This window comes from Giraffa tippelskirchi, chromosome 10 (genome assembly GCF_054371585.1).
Source record: "Giraffa tippelskirchi isolate mGirTip1 chromosome 10, T2T-mGirTip1v1.2.pri, whole genome shotgun sequence".
In the NCBI taxonomy this organism is placed as follows: domain Eukaryota; kingdom Metazoa; phylum Chordata; class Mammalia; order Artiodactyla; family Giraffidae; genus Giraffa; species Giraffa tippelskirchi.
In genome coordinates, this window is record NC_137284.1 from 95,747,859 (window position 1) to 95,767,547 (window position 19,689).

The 19,689-nt window shown below is 40.4% G+C and overlaps 2 protein-coding genes across 4 annotated transcripts in view; one reads left to right on the forward strand and one right to left on the reverse strand.

Annotated features, from left to right (window-relative positions):
• EPDR1 (ependymin related 1) overlaps positions 1–19,689 on the forward strand; it is a 60,574-nt gene that overhangs the window by 24,399 nt on the left and 16,486 nt on the right. Inside the window, exons 2-4 of one of the 2 annotated variants that reach the window (XR_014067295.1) lie at positions 5,266–5,474; positions 6,541–6,733; positions 10,818–10,954. Coding sequence is in view for 1 of the 2 variants with exons in the window: in XM_081536009.1 (XP_081392135.1) it covers positions 5,266–5,474; positions 6,541–6,733; positions 10,818–10,902 (487 nt within the window). In the remaining variant the exon portion in view is untranslated. Of the gene's footprint in view, positions 1–5,265; positions 5,475–6,540; positions 6,734–10,817; positions 11,037–19,689 lie in introns of those variants that run through there. The other variant, XM_081536009.1, reaches the window with a different exon arrangement.
• The window catches only part of LOC145524193 (uncharacterized), a 190,216-nt gene continuing 176,427 nt past the window's right edge, over positions 5,901–19,689 (reverse strand). Inside the window, exons 7-8 of one of the 2 annotated variants that reach the window (XR_014067299.1) lie at positions 9,928–10,078; positions 5,901–5,951 (exon numbers count right to left, since the gene is read on the reverse strand). The gene's annotated coding sequence lies outside the window, so the exon portion shown is untranslated. Of the gene's footprint in view, positions 5,952–8,303; positions 10,079–19,689 lie in introns of those variants that run through there. The other variant, XR_014067302.1, reaches the window with a different exon arrangement.

Sequence of the window (19,689 nt, forward strand, 5' to 3'; positions counted from 1 at the left end):
ATGTTGGTTTCCAAGCTATTTCCCAGTTAGGTTCAGGGATCCTTAGAGAAATGACTGATTTTAGATTTGGTGCAAGAAAAGTCTAAGATGAGTCTGGGACACTTGTGTCACAGAAGGCCATGAGTCACTCAAAGACTAATGGAGTCATCTTATGGTCACAAATATCAGGTAGACAGAGCTCCTACTGACAAAATTGGGATAATTTGAGCATCAAATGGAATAATGACTTTAATCATTTGTTGTATGTTAAATAAAAACCCAAGAGTGCAGAGTGATACTAGATCGATGGATAGATGCCATTTGCTACACCAATGGTAACACTGAATCAGACACCAGTGAAATAATTGATTCAAGAAATGGTTTTACCTAAAATGATTGGGTGACAGATATTTTCAGCATCACAAGGTATTATCCACCCATTACTTTGCAGTTGGGGCTTCCCAGGAGGCTCAGTGGTAATGAATCTGCCTACCAATGTAGGAGACCCAAGAGACACGGGTTATATCCCTGGGTCGGGAAGATCCCCTGGAGGAGGAAATAGCAACCCACTTCAGTATTCTTGCTTGGAAAATTCTATAGACAGAGGAGCCAGACAGGCTATAGTCCATGGGGGTCACAAAGAGACAGACACAACTTAGCAACTGAGCATGCATGCACTTTGGCAATTGCAAAAAGAAATGCCTTTATGATGGAGACATTTGGAGTAATCACATGACTTGGTGATCAAAGTTGGTAGCATTGATAGTGGAATGGAACATCACCTATCTTCTGATGTGATGGGACATGAAGTACAGAGTCTTATTTGTAAGAGATATTTGGAAAATAGAGCAAATATGATGAAATGTAAAATTGTTGAATTCAAAATGGCAGATACAAAGATGATCATTGTACTAGTCCTTCAATTCTTGCATTTTTAAAATATTTCATAGTAAATTAGGGAAAATGATTTGACATCTGTATTTTTTGGAAATACTTGGAAGAATGTTGTTTTTGTTTAGTTGCTAAGTCATGTCCATCACTTTTGTGACCCCATGGACTATATATATAGCCCACCAGACTCCTCTGTCCATGGCATTTCCCTGGTAAGAATACTGGAGTGGGTTGCCATTTCCTTCCTCAGGGGATCTTCCCGACCCAGGGATGGAACCCATGTCTCCTGCATTGGCAGGCAGATTCTTTACCACTGAGACTCCAGGGAAGCCCACTACCAAGGACAAACTGTTGAACTTAAAGTACAGGTTAGAAAATATATATATAATTATTTTTGTAAAATGTGGTTCATACACTAAAAATTAATGTATTTACATACTTATGTTCATAGCAGCACTATTTACAATGCCAAAAGATGGAAACAACCAAAGTGTTCATCCTTGAATGAATTAATAAAAAATATGTGATCTATACATTCAGTGGAATATTAGTTAGGCTTATAAAGGAAAGAAATTCTGACTCATGCTACACTATGGATGAATCTTGAGGACATTGTGCGAAATGAAACAGCCCAGTCACAAAAAGGTATGATTCCACTTATGTAAGGTACTCAGAGTAGTCAAGTTCATAGGGACAGAAAACAGAATGGTGCTTGCCAAGAGCTGGGGAAGGAAGAAATGTGGAGTTGTTTAATGGGTATGGCGTTCCAGTTTTGCAAGATGCAAAGAGTTATGGAGATTGGTTGCACAACAATGTGAAAGTACTTAACACCACTGAACTGTACACTTAAAAATGGTTAAGGTGTTAGATTTCGTGTTATGTGTATTTTACCACAATTAAAATTAAAACTGAGAAATCAGAAGACACACATGCACAGAGTTGTTATTTCTGTAAATTAGAGTTTCAGTTTTTAGGAAAATGGATTTTTCAGGAAACAATAGAAATTGTCCATGCAGCCTGAGAATTTTATCAGAAGCCACAAAAATCCTTTGTCCCACAAGGTGAGAGGCAAAATGGTGCACTGGGCACTCCTCTGCAATCGGGTTGCTGTGGAAAGCTTGGCCTGCTGACCCCTTGGCTGGGCCTGGAGAGCCTGAGATCCCGGCGTCGGGGCCGTCCTGGGAACAGTGCTTTGCTTGGTGTCTGGCCAGCGAGGAGGCTAAGTTTGCAGGCTGTTTTCGACCCAGGGCTGGCCTGCCTACCTCGTCCTTCACACCCATTCTAGTCCCCCACCTTGCTTGACTGCAACCCAGGGGTGTGGTTTGTGACTCCTGTCCTCACAACTTCCTTCTCTTCAGAGCCAGGCTTTGATCTCACCTCCCAGGATCCAGTTTCTGTTGAAGTCTGTTACTCTTTCAGATCCACGGGTTATTACCCGCACAACATCCCAGACAGATGATTCATTTCAACCCTGGCTGATCTCTGCATTGTGACCTTCTGGCTTAATTGGGCTCCAGGCCCCTTTATCCTGGCTGTGATAGAGAACCCACATCTTGACTGTGAATATGTTCATATAAACATACAAGCCATGAACATCTTCTTTTCCAAAACTTTGAATGAGGCAGTGTTAGCATTAATATCCATATGAAATTTTGAAAAGATGATTATACAGTTCTATTTTGCTTCCCATTTAATTAATATTTTCTGTTTTACTTAAGGCACTGTCAACATAACGTCAGTATCAGACTATGCCCTCTTTTTTTTCAAATTAAATATTTTGAAAACTTAGAAAAGTACAGAGAACATCATAACAAACACCTGTGTTCAGACCACCCAGAATTAACAAATGTTAACCTTTTGCAGTGATTGTTTCAAGTCTAGAATTCTCGTTTTTAAATTAAATTTTACTTCTGTGTATGGACAGATCTGGCCTCGGGCAAACAGTGAAGTTGGCAGAGTTCCTTTTCTGCTGCCCTCCTCCCTTGCCCCACAGGTGACTGACAGGCATCCATCTGTGCCCTTGGCTCTGCCGTGGTCTGTGTGGTGCCTCTCCCAGAACAGCTGTGCTGGCAGCTGTTCCCGGGGCTCTCGATGGAACAGTGGAATCCTCAACTGTATTAGAAATGAGTCCTGGTTATGAGTCACACAAAAAGTTCCAAGCAGAAAAAGGAAAGTTATTAGAACAAAGGAAACATCATAATTCTGCAGGTGGATCTGTAGGCATTGGGCCTCAGAGAGGAAATAATTCAGAAAATGAATAGCTGTTGGAATCCCAGCTTGTTGCTGCTCCTCTATTCCTTCTTTACTTTTAGTTCACCTATTGCAAATTAGCCTCCCATGACTTCTGAGTTTACGTATGACACGACCAGCCACTAGAAGTGACTGACTAGTAGATATTTGGTATCAATTCCACATGTCTGAACGAGAGATAATCTGGTTGTTTCCCCCACCTCCCCACCCCTCCCCAGGTCAGATGTCCCCCTGTGCTCTGTGAAGCTCTGTGGAGGGTGACCAGCTCACATACAGAAACATGGCTGCCAGGCTGCCACTTCTGTGCTCATGTGGATTCTCTGGCTGAGTTTCAAGAAGGAAGCCCCTCTTTCCTGCACCTGGCTGCATATCTTTTAGTTGCATACAACTAGAGTATCAGCCAAAGCTAGGAATGACTGTCTAGCCTAAACACCTTAAACTTGGGGAAGCACAGTAAGATGAAGCTGATGGTGAGGAGAAGGAGGATGGAGGCAACCACTCCTTAGGGCGTACAGCATAGGTGCTGCTCTCACTGAAAGGGGAGAAGGAAATGGCAACCCACTCCAGTATGCTTGCCTGGAAAATCTCGTGAACTGAGGAGCCTAGGGCTCCAGTCCATGGGGTCACAAAGAGTTGGACACAACTGAGCGACTAACACTAACTCACTGAAAGGATCATGGAGCAGGATTTGTGTATGAACAAAGAATCCCCTATGATGACTGGACTGTGCTCTAAAGTTGATGCTAATATTTCTGTATTCCTCCCATGAATGTTTAGACTCTGATGTGCCACAGTCCAACTCCAAACTCCTCCAAAGGACTTATAATTTGATGTGAACCCTGCTTCTATATGAGAGATTTGCTCCATTTTTGAGCAACAGCGCATAAAATGAACACTTCCTTTTCTTCCTCCAGTCACTCCCACTTCTCAAAGTCTGTGCTTGGGTTTTACTCTCATAAGCCATGTCAAACATTTACTGGAAAAGCAGGGTCAATATTTCTAAATACATAAAATGAGGTTATATTCATATTTTTATGCTAGCTCATAGAAAATGGAAGTATAATACTACTAATGGTACTACTTGACCATACAGAAAGTTATCATTTACAATAATTTTTTGAAGAAAATAAATTTCAAACCCTGACTTGAGATGGAAAACAGGCATCCTCTGGGGGGCTTTGGGGTGGAGTGAGCCTTATGTACCATGGATGAGCTGTTGACTATTGTTATTTGCTCATGGAAAGCTATTTCTCTGGGCTCTTCTGCCTTCAGATGTTTCAAATTTCACTTTTGAAGTCAGGGTTGCAACCTCACTCCACTGGGTCAGCAACAGTGCCCTGAGTTTTAGACTTACAGCTGAATGCATGTAAACTCAGCGAGCTTCATCCAACATCAAGATGGCTTAGTTTTAAGAAAGATACAAGGCTGATGACCACACAGCATGCAAGGTGATGGCGGGTGGTCTGTGAGCTCAAGCACAGCCTGGGAATACTTCCGGCTTGCTCTGCACAAAATGTGTGCACTGGGCGTGAGGGATGAGGCTGAGAGCATGCAGACAAACTCAATCCAGCGACGCCATTTGATTGGGGTCCCTCAGCTTTTGTCCTTGCCTGTCTCAGCTCATTCCCAGTGCAGCTGCACCTCACCGAAGCCCATTCCTATGATGACAGTTGAGACAGTGGGGCACAGTTACCTGGTACATACTCAACTCTTGTCATCCTGTCTACAGCATATCCCTGTAGCCCCTGACTCACTGCTGCAAGGACTCAACTAAGACCAAGAGTCAAATCCTCCTGTGTCTCTAAGGCCAAAATGTCACAAACCAGCTGCTAACTCAAGGCCTCACCTCCTAATGTTTGTATCCCAAGCAGAGGGTCTGTCATACAATAGGTACTTGATAAGTTAATAGGGAATTGATAGGTAATTGTCTCAGGAATATTCAGTTTTGACCTCTGAGCTTTATTTTATATTCAAGTTGTTCGGGTGCCTAGTGTTTATAAATAAGTAAATAATTGCCTCACAAGCAAAACTTTTTTTTCTATTTTAACAGTAATTTGTATCAAAGGCCTTTGACATTTATGCTGATAAAAGACATGGTGACTGCAACATAAAGTCCTGAATGTTCTCTCTTAATCTGTCTTCCAGATTATTTGAATATATTTTGCTCTATAAGGATGGAGTGATGTTTCAGATCGAACAAGCCACCAAGCAGTGCTCCAAGATCACCCTGACAGAGCCCTGGGACCCTCTGGACATTCCTCAGAATTCCACCTTTGAGGACCAATATTCCATAGGGGGGCCCCAGGAGCAGATCACCGTCCAGGAGTGGTCGGACAGAAAGTCAGCCAGATCATGTAAGGGTTCAACAAAGTATTCAAGTATTGCATCTCAAGAGGCAGGAAGGGAAAAAATGTTTAAGCTCATTAAGGAAGGTAGTCATTAATAAGGAAATTTAGAAGCTTAATCAAATTGTTTAACTCCATTGAAGTGCCCACGTGTACTCTGTTAGTTGTGTAGTGCAGGGATCTCAGCATCGCATTTGAAACCCCTCAGCCTTCTAAGACCCCCCTGTAACTTTCTCCACTCTGACTGTTAAGGGATGCCCCCAAGGTCTGTGACATGTTTGTCTAAGGCACACGTTAGAATTGGGCACCTCCTTTTCCTTCCCCCCAAACACTAACTAAAGTTGTAGTGACCAGATCGACCACCATTATGTGTCTTTTATACAGAGATGTGAAGCAATTCTCTGCAGTGCTGCCCACACATCTCCACCAAGAGTGTTTCATAAACACAGGCCTTTATTGCTGTAGAAAACAGTATGATGGCTCCCTCTGAAATTAAACATAGAATTATCATATGACTTAGTAATTCTACTTTTTGGCATATACCCCAAAGAAGTGAAAGCAAGGACTTAAAGAGATATTTGTACATCCATATTCACAGCAGCACTATTCTTAACAGCCAGAGATAGAAACAACCCAAGTTTCCAACAGCAGACAAATGAGTAGACAAAGGTGGTGTATACATACAGTGGAATATTATTGAACCTTAAAAAGGAAGGAAATTCTGATACATGCTACAACATGGATGAACCTTGAGGACATTATGCGAAGTGAAATAAGCCAGTCACTAAAGGACAAAACTAGTCAGACTCATAGAGACAGAAACTAGAATGGTGGTTGCCAGGGGCTGGGGGAGGGGGGAATGAGGAGTTAGTGTTTAGCAGGCAGAGTTTCAGCTGGGGGAGATGGAAAATCTCTCAAGATAGATGATGGTGATGCTTTCATAACAATGTGACTGTATTTAGTGCCACAAAACTGTACTTAAAAGTGGTTAAAATGCTACATTTTACCACTATTAAAACATACTGTATTTTGCCTGTCTTCTACATTAAAGACTCAACTTGCCTTCCTCTTATAGATGAAACTTGGATTGGCATTTATACTGTCAAGGATTGTTATCCTGTTCAAGAAACCTTCACCAAAAATTACAGTGTGATATTGTCCACACGGTTTTTCGACATACAGCTAGGCATTAAAGACCCATCAGTGTTCACCCCCCCAAGCACGTGCCAGACAGCCCAACCAGAGAGGATGAGCGAGGACTGCTCCTGGTAAGCCTGCAAACACTGAAGGGACAGTATTGGACATCAGATACCAGCGGCCCCAGCTCTAGCCAGATTTGAGACTTGAGAAATGAGAGTCTTTGTTGGAGATAAATATCATAATTCTTTGATATGCTTGTTTCTTTGTATGGTTTTTGACTACTTGGGCTAGGTTTAAAAAAAGGAATGGAATGGAGAATATATGGCAATATATGAAAAGATGGCAAACACAGGGGCCTCAGGTATTTTCAGAGCCTGTCTGGACCCTGCCCTTTCTGTGTATGCAAGTGTATAGGTCATGTGGTAGCATACACAGGATGAGGGAAGGGTCATAAGGGGTGAATGTGTTATTACTGACATTACTGGGACTTGCTGGATTGCTGGCACATGGTGATAAAAAGAGCAGATTGATTGTGGTCGGTGTTAGTATTAATTTTTAAGCTCTCTACACACACTGGCCCCCTTACTGCCTGTGCCAGGGTAGGGATTGCTTCCACTGCTGCATCCCTCCACCACCTCTTCCTTTTCCCTCACCCTGTGCTCCCTTGGTCTCTGACACAGTGATCTCTGAAAATCCCTTCTGGCCTTAAGAGCTTTATGGCATGACCCAGTGGATGTAAATATTTGGGGAGGAAATAAAAGGCTAAAGTACAAAGAAATGATTCCGCTAAAGATATATTTTTACATAGGAGGGTTTGGAAAATCTTAATGTCTATTTCTGGGTAAGCATGAGCCATATATTCTTCCTTTTTTCTATGCAAGAGTATTGGTATGTGTGCTGATTCAACTTGTCAAGAGACCTAGAGAAACAGGTAGCATTCTAAAAATAGCTGGGATAATAATAATAATTCTAATAATAACTGGGATTCAGGAGACTCTTGTTTCTGAAATCCAGGATGAGAATTCCTTTGTACTGGAGCTCCTTTGATTCACCAGACTATGCTTCCTCTTACATCCCTGGGGCAGCATTTCATGACCTCTTTGTTGGTCTGACTTCTGCTCATCCTTCCCAGGTCAGCTCATGTATGGCCTTCAGAGGCTGCTCCCCAGCCTGGACTGGGTGCACCTCGTAGCTTGAACATGCTATTCTGATAATGCTTACTAGGCTGTGTCAAAATTTCCTGCTTCCTGGACACTGACTCACTAGCCTGACTATGAGTGCCATGAGTATGGCTACCATGTTCTGTTTACTTTTATATGCCCAGCACTAAGTGCCTGGCACATGGTCAGTGCCCTAAAGTTTGTAGAATGGAGAATGTTAGCCTCTCTGGTACTTATTTCCTCGTTTGCTAAATGGGATTTGGTTTGCTGATCTCTAGGGAGACATCTAGTAATAAAATTTATCATTCTAGATTCTTTCTAATATTGCATTTTATCTGGCCATCTATCTATCCATCATCTATTGCCAGGAGAAATGTGTGACACCTATATGTTATGCTGAAAACGCCTATATGTTATGCTGAAAACACCTATATGTTATGCTGAAAACACCTATATGTTATGCTGAAAACAATCTGTATTACTCACAGTTTATCTATACTGTTTCAATAAACAAATTTAATTGCACTTCTCCGTGTTCTTTGATATATTTGTTTTTGTAATAAATATGTATTCGGTTCAGTTCAGTCGCTCAGTCGTGTTCGACTCTTTGCGACCCCATGGACTGCATGCAGCACACCAGGCCTCCCTATCCATCACCAACTCCTGGAGTTTACTCAAACTCATGTCCATTGAGTCGGTGATGCCATCCAACCACCTCATCCTTTGTCATCCCCTTCTCCTCCCACCTTCAATCTTTCCCAGAATCAGGGTCTTTTCAAATGAGTCAGTTCTTTGCATCAGGTGGCCAAAGTATTGGAGTTTCAGCTTCAGCATCAGTCCTTCCAATGAATATTAAGGACTGATTTCATTTAGGGTGGACTGGTTGGATCTCCTTGAAGTCCAAGGTACTCTCAAGAGTCTTCTCCAACACCACAGTTCAAAATATGTATTATCTTGTAACAAATATGGCTATCAGTTCAGTTCAGTTCATTCAGTTGTGTCTGACTCTTTGCGACCCCATGGACTGCAGCACGCTAGGCTTCCCTGTCCATCACCAACTCTTGGAGCTTACTCAAATTCATGTCCATCGAGTCAGTGATGCCATCCAACTATCTCATCCTCTGCTGTCCCCTTCTCCTCCCACCTTCAATGTTTCCCAGCATCAGGGTCTTTTCAAATGACTCAGTTCTTTGCATCAGGTGGCCAAAGTATTGGAGTTTCAGCTTCAGCATCAGTCCTTCCAATGAATATTTAGGACTGATTTCCTTTAGGATGGACTGGTTGGATCTCCTTGCAGTCCAAGGGACTCTCAAGAGCCTTCTCCAACACCATAATTCAAAAGCATCAATGCTTCGGTGCTCATGGCTATAAGGCATGAGCCTTATATGGCTTATATATGGCTATAAGGCAGTCAAAACACTCCTCTAATGAATAAAGTACTTCCTAAGATCTACACCAAATTCATTATCTTTTCTCAAAAGCCTGCTTTTCCTCTTTAAAGTCCCAGTTTCCTGAGTCAGAAGCCTCAGAGTCATTCTTGACCCATATTTTCTCCTTCAATCCTCATAGGCACTTAGTGTCCTGAGTTTCACCAAAATAGTTCTTAAAGGTACAGCCTCTTGTCCATCCCCTCAGTCACACCCACATCCTGGCTCTTAGCATTGCTGACCTTTGCAAGATCTTTATACCCTCTGTCCTTTTCCTTGTTCTAGAAACCATCCTCTGTTCATTCATTCATAAGCCAATCCTGAACCCCTGCTATCTCCATTGCCTATGCTGGTTCCTAGAGTCACAGAGAAGAGTGCATCCTGACCAAGGCCAGTATCTGGACTGCACAGATGGGGGGAGACTTTCATAGCTGCCTTCGAGGTGGTCTAGCTTGATAAAGCATAAGTGACAGTGTTTGACCCACTTCTTTTCTCTCCACCCACAGGATAACCCTGCTCCATTTCCCTTAGCTCTGCATTTTTGCCTTCACCCACCTCAATACACGCCACCAATCAAATGAGAAAGGAAAGGAACTCCTCTTATTTTATTCGGGACATGTGAAGTTGGCACCCTTCATTTTTCAGCTTGTCCACTTTGGGAGTTAAGCCATTTCCCAGTTAAGCTAAATCTTCCTTGCAGAAGGATTTTGTGTCTGGTGGGACCTCAATACATACCTGATGATGCCCTGCTTCTGTGGTTCTCCACTGCCTCCAGGAAAAGTGGAGGCTCCGTGGCCTGGGTCCAAGGCCCTTTTGATCAGGCCCTGACTCCCTCTCCAGCCTCGGCTCTTGGCACTGGTCTCTCTTTTCAAATGGCCACAAGAGCCTGAGAAATGAAACTTGGGTTACTTCTGGGTGCAGGGGGTTTTATCAGTCACCAATCTTGTATAAAATTCTCCAGTGGCCAGAAGAGTAAAAAAAAAAGAGGACTCTCGAATAGGGCAGGGACTGGTTCCTATTAACAGAGAGGAGCATCCGATGCCTCACTTATCTGCATAGTCCTGACATGGATCAGGACCAGGGTTGGGTTTCACTTTGTGGACCTTCTGCCTTGTGTCTCTGACCTTTTATATTACATCACAGCAACTTCCTTCCACCCCTCCCAAGGCAAACTGCCAGGATCCATGCAAGCACAGGGGTCTTCTCTAACCTTGGCCTTTGACTCTGAAGGCCCTGCCTGGGCACAGAGCCATCCCTCCCTCTCCCACTGGCTCATGTGGAGTCAAGAGGGCCTGGCCTTTCTGCTCCCAAATGCTCTGATTATCAGGGTGACTTTCTTGTCAGAGGCTTTGCAAATTGAGATAATGTTGCATTTCCTAAGACTGGGACCCAGTATTCAAAATATAAAATTATTTAAATATTAAAAGGGCAGAAAGTTTAGATCTCTGAGGAGATTTCCTGTGAAGTACTGAGTTTCCCATCAAGCTAAATTCCACACCATTTGAAAACTCAGTACTCACTCTTTGCTGGATTTTCTTTACTAACTCCATCTCTCAGTGTCCCCTCAGTTACTTTAAATTGTTTTGCTGGTATAGTCACCCATGTCACACGATTGTATCTTTCAGTTTTTTGAAGTGTGTAGACTGTGTTTTCGTCCATCTACTGAAGGCATCTCAGATGCAGGAAGGGCATCCTTGCCTTTCTTATTGATGAAAAATGACTTCAGCTGGAGGAGATTATGAGCCTCTTCAACCAAAGTCTTGTGAGTAATTTGTGAGATTTAAAGGCCTTATGAGTGGAAAGCTCTTAAAAAAAATAAACTTAACTTTAACTTTATACATGGATATCCTAGTATCAACAATCTTTTTTTTTGGGAGGGCGGTGCTGCGTGGTTTGCAGGATCTTAGTTCCCTGATCTAGGATTAAACTCAGGCCACAGCAGTGAAAACACAAAGTCCTAACCACTAGACTGCCAGGGAATGGCCTCAATAATCTTTTGAGAACTCTGCTAGAATGATAACAACTGAAATATACTTTTATTTGTTTTAAAGCAGAATTATTAGTTCAGGAACATGTACAGAAAAAACATTGGGCTATAATTTGTAGTATATTTTATTCAGGGAGAATGACACTTTTATATCGCTATTTTAAAATTCATATTGCTTTCATTAGGGCAAATATTAACACAGTTACCGTATTTATCTCCTATTTAAAGATGAGAAGTGTAATATATTTTCAACAGTCAAGAAGTGGGATATAATTGGCAGTGGATACATCTTCCCTGGTGGCTAAGATGATAAAGAATCTGCCTACAATGCAGGAGATGCGAGTTCAATCCCTGGGTTGGGAAGATCCCCTGGAGAAGGGAATGGCAACCTGCTTCAGTATTCTTGCCTGGGGAATCCCAAGGACAGAGAAGCCTGGTGGGCTACAGTCCATGGGATAAAAAGTCGGACACAACTGAATGCACACACACAGCATTCTTGGTATTCGGGTAATCTAAGTATACGTGTTTGTGTGTGCTACGCTTCGGTTGCAGCTATAACATTCTCAGTGGTATGTTGTATATTTATTTTAACATACCATTTGCTCAAATTGGATAGTTAAGTGTTCTTTTCCTTCATTGGGGTACTTTTTGATGATAAGACAAGTACTCTTCTTATTAAAATATGACTGCTATCATTATAATTTCACTTGAGCTCTATAATATCAATAAAGAAAACTAAAGAAAGCCACAATAAGTCAAAGGTTTTCTTGTGAAATGGTTTTTCAAATCTACAGTATATTATTCAATAACCTCTCAGCCTAGTTAATTAGTTTTCTCAGCCTGGAGAAAGGAAACATAGTTTCCCAACCAGAAGGCATCAACCTAAACTATTGGAAAATTCCAAGTTAACTAAATATACAAACTTGTTTGGTTAACAGTATAGTCTTGGAATGGGGGGGGGGTTATATGAAATAGATATTTAAGTTCTCTTGATTTTGCTTCATTTTTGTGGCAGAAGTGGTACCTTTGTTGTGGATAGGTATAGCTGTCCTATCTTATGGAACGAGTACCCTTAGCAAAGTTAAGTTTTCCATTAAATTCTACTGCAAAATTTAACACAGTTAAATTCCAGGAAAAACAAAGTTGTGTAAAAGCTAAATTGAAAACTTTTGATGAGAAAAAGACTAAGATAAAAGTTATTTCTGAAACATTCTGTGATCACTTTAGTTGACTGGCAGGGGTGATCAACAGTTGCAATTTAGTATCTTATTATAAGGGTCCTTTGCTTTTACAAAACATTTTGATTCTAAAGTATTAAGTGGCCTTTCCTTAGTAGCTCTGGCTGCTCCAAGGGCTTGGGGATAAAAAAGTGAAAACACAAACTGATCTGTCTTGCAAGACCTTAGGAAATTTTAATGACCTATAGTGCACATGGGCATCACAGGAGTGAGTAAAGTGGTGTTTCAAACCCAACAAAGGTGTACACTTTCATGATGTGTCTTTTTGGTTAAATTTCTCTCACTTAACAGTTTTAATCAGATCAGCAACCACGTGTGTTCTTATTGCCATAACTCACACTATATTAAAGCAAACAATAGCACTGCAGAGATTTTAGATGGACCCCAGTACTTCTGGTAGCTTGACATTAAAGGCGTTGCTTAGATCTTTATGCGTCTAATATAAAAAATATCATGATTATAGCAATCCAATAAATTCTAGCTCACTCAATCTATGTCGCAAACAGCAAAGATAATTGAAGAGTAAGAATAAGGGTAAGAATAAAAGAATAGGAGGAGAAGGAGGAAAGGGGAAGGAGAAACCATTTGATATATCATCATAAATTCTCAATCCAAAGTTACTGATATATATATATTGATAAATAAGCATGGGAACAGTTTAAGCCATACTGGAGCAGCACCTTAGAGATTTTCTTTTCATATGTCTCTCTATTAAGTCATCCTAATATACAGCATTTCCAAACTGAATGTTCTTTCCTAAGCCACTAAACATTGGTCTCTTTTGTCAGAAATTTAGAATTATTTCCATGTCTGTGGATCTGTGCACCTCATAGTAGACGTTGTCATTTAATGATAAAGGAAAACAGCTTGAATGAGAGAGTCTACTAGTTTGGGGAGTACTGTCTTTGCTTTTTCAGTTCAAAAAATTCAAAATGACTTTTACTTTGTCAGAACAACTAAAGTTCAGTATTCTGGTGTGTTCAAGTGTGTAGCAATTGAACTTTGGAGGACACTTCTTAGTTTAACATTGTGTGGAAATTATATTATTATGTAGATAGTTCTTATTTAAAAATGGATTATCATACAATTCTAAAAACTCATGAATCTATTTTACTCTTTCTAAACCCCTTACCTTTCTAGTTCTGTCATGAGAACTTTGCATTTCCTGGATTAAAGGTTAGAAAGAGGGGGAAACAAGTCTTTAGATGATTCAGTTAGTTCCAATAATATACGAATGATAGATTTTTTTAAAAAAAGTATTAGCAGTGGGTGCTCCTAGAATGCAGATAAAAATTTCCCCAGATTCTTGCCATATATAACCATTTGGTATGACCAGTTTGTTCAAAAATAAACTATTTAATAATTTTTCTATTTAGATAGATCCATGTATCTCTAGAAGAATGTTAGTAGCTAATTTACTTAATGAAGTCAGATACAAATAGGCTAAACTTAATTGCTTCCAAACTCAGAAATAAGGTTAAGCTCTGTGACTGAAAACATAGGACCAATAAATAAGAGTTATTTAGAGATTTAAGCCATGGAAAGAGAAGGTCTGCATATTCAGGGCTGAAAAACTGGAGAAATCATGAAGTCCTATTAAAGCAAGATTGCCATTGGAATGCTATTTCATTAAGATGCTGTGGAAACTGGGCCGATATGAAAGAACACTAGCATGTTCTCATTTTGTCTGAAGACAAAGTGGTTTAGCAGAAGGAGGTTGGTTTATGTGGAATTTAGTTAGGGAATCTAAGACCAAGGATTTGGCACTGTTTGCATGCAGGAGAGAAAACTATGGAATCTGGCAGATATCTGGAGAACACTGGGGACAATTGTGAGATTAAAATCATGTGTTGTTACTTTGGGCAAAATCCATGAATATCCAGATTTTACTTCCCTCTCTTGTCAAGGATCCATAGAGGAGCATGCTCAGAAGACAGAGCCAAGTGAACCATCACCATTATTTAGCTGGGACTCTGGCCCCCAAGTACTTCTGTAGGACTCTGGGGAATTAGGCGAGATCAAGCAGAGGAAGTAGAGGCCAAGGAAGCCACAAACCAGAGCAGGGTAAATTACTAGGTGTGTCTACTCTACTACCAATCCCAACTCAAGTAGATCTTATCATCCTGGGTCAGCCAAAGGGCAACACATTAGACCCTCTGGCAGCAGAGAACGGGAGCAAGGACACAGGAGGAAGGCATTTGCCTTGGTGCCTAATACCATCTACCCTAGACCTTGGCTCTTCAGAGCAATAGCCAACCTGCATGAACAGAAACACCCAAAAAGAAGAGAAATATTTAACTAGGCCTATGGATCAGGCATAATTCAATAAACTCTGTGGCCAAGAAGAATTACTCCTCCAGACTAGGTGGATTCCCTTCTGATTAGAAATTTTACTTCTCAAATAATTTGTTATCACAGGCAAGTATTCTACTCACTGAAAAGATTCAAAGCACCATTGTAAAATAATGCATTGCCATTCTAGCTTATATGCCTGTCTCAACGAAGTTAAGTTGCTTAGTATTTGTCAGTTTCTGAGAGAGACTATGGAATATAACAGAAAGGAAATGGGCTTGAAAGTATACAAGCATGCATGCTATGTTGCTTGAGTCATGTCTGATTCTGTGATCCCATGGACTGTAGCTAACCAGGCTCCCCTGTCCATGGGATTTTCCAAGCAAGAATACTGGAGTGGGTTGCCATTCCCTCCTCCAGGGGGTCTTCCTGACCCAGGGATCAAATCTGCATCTCCTACAGCTCCTGGATTGCAGGCAGGTTCTTTACTGCTGAGCCACTGAGAAAGCCCTGAAATTATACACACTTGAGTTCAAATGCTGACTAGGTCCCTTATCACCTTGGACAAGTTATTGCAACTCTCTATGAGCCTGAATTTTCTCTGTGTCTACTAAAGGATTTTGTTAGGATTGAATGAAACAGTATAAAGTATGTAGTCAATGACTTTGTAGGTAATAGGCCCTCAAAATGGTAGATGATATGTCCTACGTTTGGTTTCTTTCCCCTGAGAGTCTGACCAACCCTTCACGGACCAACAAAATCAACCCTTTATGACTGTATAAATCTTCTAAGGATCTTACCTAAGGTGGCCCATGAAGGCAGCGCCTACTATGTGCTCATAGATCCACTAGCTGGCCTGCTCTCTGGGATACCTCTGCCCATTCTCCACTGCTTCACACCCATAGGCAGAAATGTACCCACTCTTAGCCATACTCAGGTACCATGAGGGATAATATAAGCTTAGTTTTTAAAGATAACAGTGACTTTCTCTTAATAAGTGTGGCTCTTGTAGTTCTTGCTGTTTTTCACAGAATATATGAAGGATACATAAGACTAAAATAGTATCAACCTCAGTCTTAAAGAATAGTAACCAGTACTTTATGTAGGGTCTCTATTCAAAATTTTATACTGATTACTTCATTTAATCTCTGCAACAATCTTTGAGCTAGAAACTTATTATTATTATTCCCATCTCATAAATGAGAACACTGAGGTTCATATCAATGTCCTTGACTTAAGAGGACAACTGATAACAATTTTTAACTGTTATTTGACTTCCTAGGTATATGTTGTTAGAACATTACTTATAAAAGTCATGTTTATTAAATGAGGAAAAGACTGAATGATTACATTCGAACACAGTTCTCTACATTCAGTTTTGAATACGAGCTGAATGGAAAACCATGAACATCATCTCTGTTTAATCAACAGCACTGCCTGTGGACTTCTGGGTTGTGGTGGAACCTTCTTATCTTTCCCTCGACTTCATGGTCAAGTGTCCATTTAAATAAACAAACAAACATATAAAGCTACAATAGTGCTAGAAACAGGAAGAATCCATCAACAGTTTATCAATCTGCAAGAATGATCACTAATTAGCCATCAGAGGGGTTAGCTGAGTAATGGCCAAGACTATTCTGCCCCTAAGCTTTGAAAAGCAACAGGCAGGCAGGAATAAGGTAGGAAATGTTCTCACCACTATTACTACTTCTGCCAAAAGTCTGTTCTGATCAGTCAGAAAGCCAGCAGGTATCTCCACAGTGGGAAAATATTTCTGGAGTAGCCAAAGTCATCGTTTCATCCTATATTTTCATGCCACTTCTCAATAACATCACTTTCCTGAATTAATTACAGGTAATACTATTTCTGGGGCTTCCCTGGTGTCTCAGATGGTAAAGAATCTGCCTGCAATGCAGGAGACTTGGGTTCAGTCCCTGGGTCTGGAAGACCCCCTGAAAAAGGGAATGGCTACCCACTCTAGTATTCTTGCCTGGAGGATTCATGGACAGAGGAATTTGGTGGACTACAGTCCATGGGATCACAAACAGTCTGACACGACTGAGTGGCTAACAACAAGAACAATATTATTTTTAACAGCAGCCAAGAGTGAAATAGGACAGGCTGTGGGCCATTGTTAACAGTATGTGAAGTTCCCAGAGAGAGAAAAGGGTCCTGGGATTGTGGTTTTCAGACTGAAGAAGCATCATCAGTTCATATTCTCAGGAATTCATTTAATCATTAAGCTTTACTGAGATGCAACTATGCATAAGATTCTCTTCTAGGTACTGGGATACAGTGAAGGAGAAGACAGGCCAGGTCCTGTCCTTAAGGAGCTTCCATTCTGGTGTTGGTGAGTGGGCAGGCAACAGACAGACCATTGAAAAAGCCAGAGAGTGAAGAGAACTATACAGACAAAAAAGAGTGATGAAGTAGAGTGAATAAATAGCCACTTTAGATGGAGATAGTCAGGGAAGGCCTCTTTGAGGAGGTGCACTTTAACTAGAAGCTCAATGTCAAGAAGCACCTCATTATGAAAAGATTCAGCATCAGTATGCAATAAATTCATCTTGTGTGAGGAAAGATATAGGCTGGCACTATGGAAAGCAGGTGCACAGCTTCTGAACAGAGGCTCACTTTCCCCTGTGCACATGGGGAAACTGTAAACTGAATGTGTCTGCCTGTAAACTGTAAATGTGTCTGTAAACTGTAAACTGAATGTGTAAACTGAATGTGTCTGCCTCTTAGGGAGACCGGCCTGTCGTTACTCAGTTGAACATCTGTTTAGACAGAAGATATTTTGAGGGTGAATTTTTTTTCAATCAATAGTTTAAAAAAATAATAGACATAATCAGAAATAAAATGAGAGCAAAAATTATAACTCACTAGCATCAGGAAGACAAAGACTCCTGGAAATAACCCTTACAAGAAATTTGTGGAAACTATATGCTAAAAAAGATACAAAAACTTCATAAATGTGCAGCAGTATATAATAATTTTAATCAGTTCCTGAAATTACCTACTCAGCAGTCTATAAATTTTTCCACTTAAAATGGGGGTTAAAAATCTAATTCAAACTCCAAATATTTTCCTTTGCAGTTTGACAAAATAATTTTAAATTCTGCCTTGGAAAAATAAAAAATCAAGGCTAGAGAAGAAAAGGAAGCACAGTTGTGTACTTTCCCTATGAAATGCTAGTTATAAAATGAAGTGTTAGATAAAACATTGGACAGACTGTCGAATTCACATATAAATCATTAGGCATAATAGTCTTGAAAGAGACACACAAATTTAACATTTCAAAATAAAGCATCATAAGCCCGTGGGAAGGATGGGTTTTCTTACTAAAAAAGTATTGGGAAAATAATTCTTTTATTGAGAAACAAAATATAGCTGTAGTTTTCCCCATACCATGCACTGAAATAAATTGTAGTGCATTAAAGACATGGATATTAAAACAGTATAAAACCGCTCCAGGATTTCTAAAAGAATACTAAAATAAAATATATGAAAACAGCCTGATTTGGATTCCAGCATTTAAGTAAAAAAGAGAGAGAAAGAAACAGATTGACTATATAAAATTGTCTATATAAACATTGACACAAAATATATATAATACTCTATATTATATATAATAGACTATAATATTACATATATAAATAATATAATAACATAAAGAAGATTAAAAGGCAAATGACAAATCGAGGAAAACATTTACAACATTTCCTACAAAATATGACATTTTATTAATCATTAGTCTTCATTGAAGACTCTTGAGAGTCCCTTGGACTGCAAGGAGAACCAACCAGTCCATCCTAAAGGAGATCAGTCCTGGGTGTTCACTGGAAGGACTGATGTTGAAGCTGAAACTCCAATACTTTGGCCACCTCATGTGAAGAGTTGACTCACTGGAAAAGACCCTGATGCTGGGAAGGATTGGGGGCAGGAGAAGAAGGGGATGACAGAGGATGAGATGGCTGGATGGCATCACCGACTCGATGGATATGGGTTTGGGCAGACTCTGGGAGTTGGTGATGGACAGGGAGGCCTGGCGTTCCGCGATTCATGGGGTTGCAAAGAGTTGTACATGACTGAGCAACTGAACTGAACTGAAATAAGCAAAGGACATAAGTAGATAATTCATAAATAAGAAAGACAGACGTCTAAGAAACATATTAAAATGTCCAACTTCAGTAGTAATCAAAGATGTGCAAGTTAAGCCATATACCACCATTTTCACCTTCTTTGATTGATAAATATTAAAAAGTTTATAATTCCCAGTGATGTTTGAGGGCTGATAATGGAATAAAGACTCATGCACAGCAGCTGACCTGTACTTTGGTGAATTTCTAGAGAGCATTTTGTGATATGAAGTTAAGAGCCTTCCAAAGTTTCTTAAGCCACTCTCCCTCCATTCTCATCCCAAATTAAGATGATCATTTAGCGTCATCAACTTTAAAAAAATTTCCAACTAAATTCTTATAGTCTAGCCGTGACACTTTTAGGTTTTAATGAATAACCTGACCATTTCTTGGCATAGGCTCCACGTTAGTTTTTAAAGAAAACTCCTTTGATTCATCTTTGAGAGTTGGGGCAATCTTCTTAGTATCAGTTTTGTAACTTTTATCAAAGGTGTTAACTCAACTTGATGGGCTATTAAAATTTTGGAGCCTTCCGTTTGCTGGCAATGGAATCGCTGGGTCCTCTTATCTCTAAAACACACATATTCAGGAGAATATATTTGGAGAACCACTGGCCTAGAAGCGAGCAGGACAAGCAGTCATTTGAATTTTTTCTTTTTTTGGAGGGAGGGATTGGCAAAAATCTGAGTTGAAAAGTGAAATTATGCTGTGATAGTTTCAATCACATTTCAGCCAGTGTATGAGAGCTATTTTGATGCCATCCTAACATCCCAGCTAGACTTGGACAGTCACATACTACTTTTAATGTGAGACCAGTTCATGGTTTCCCAGGTAGACTTGC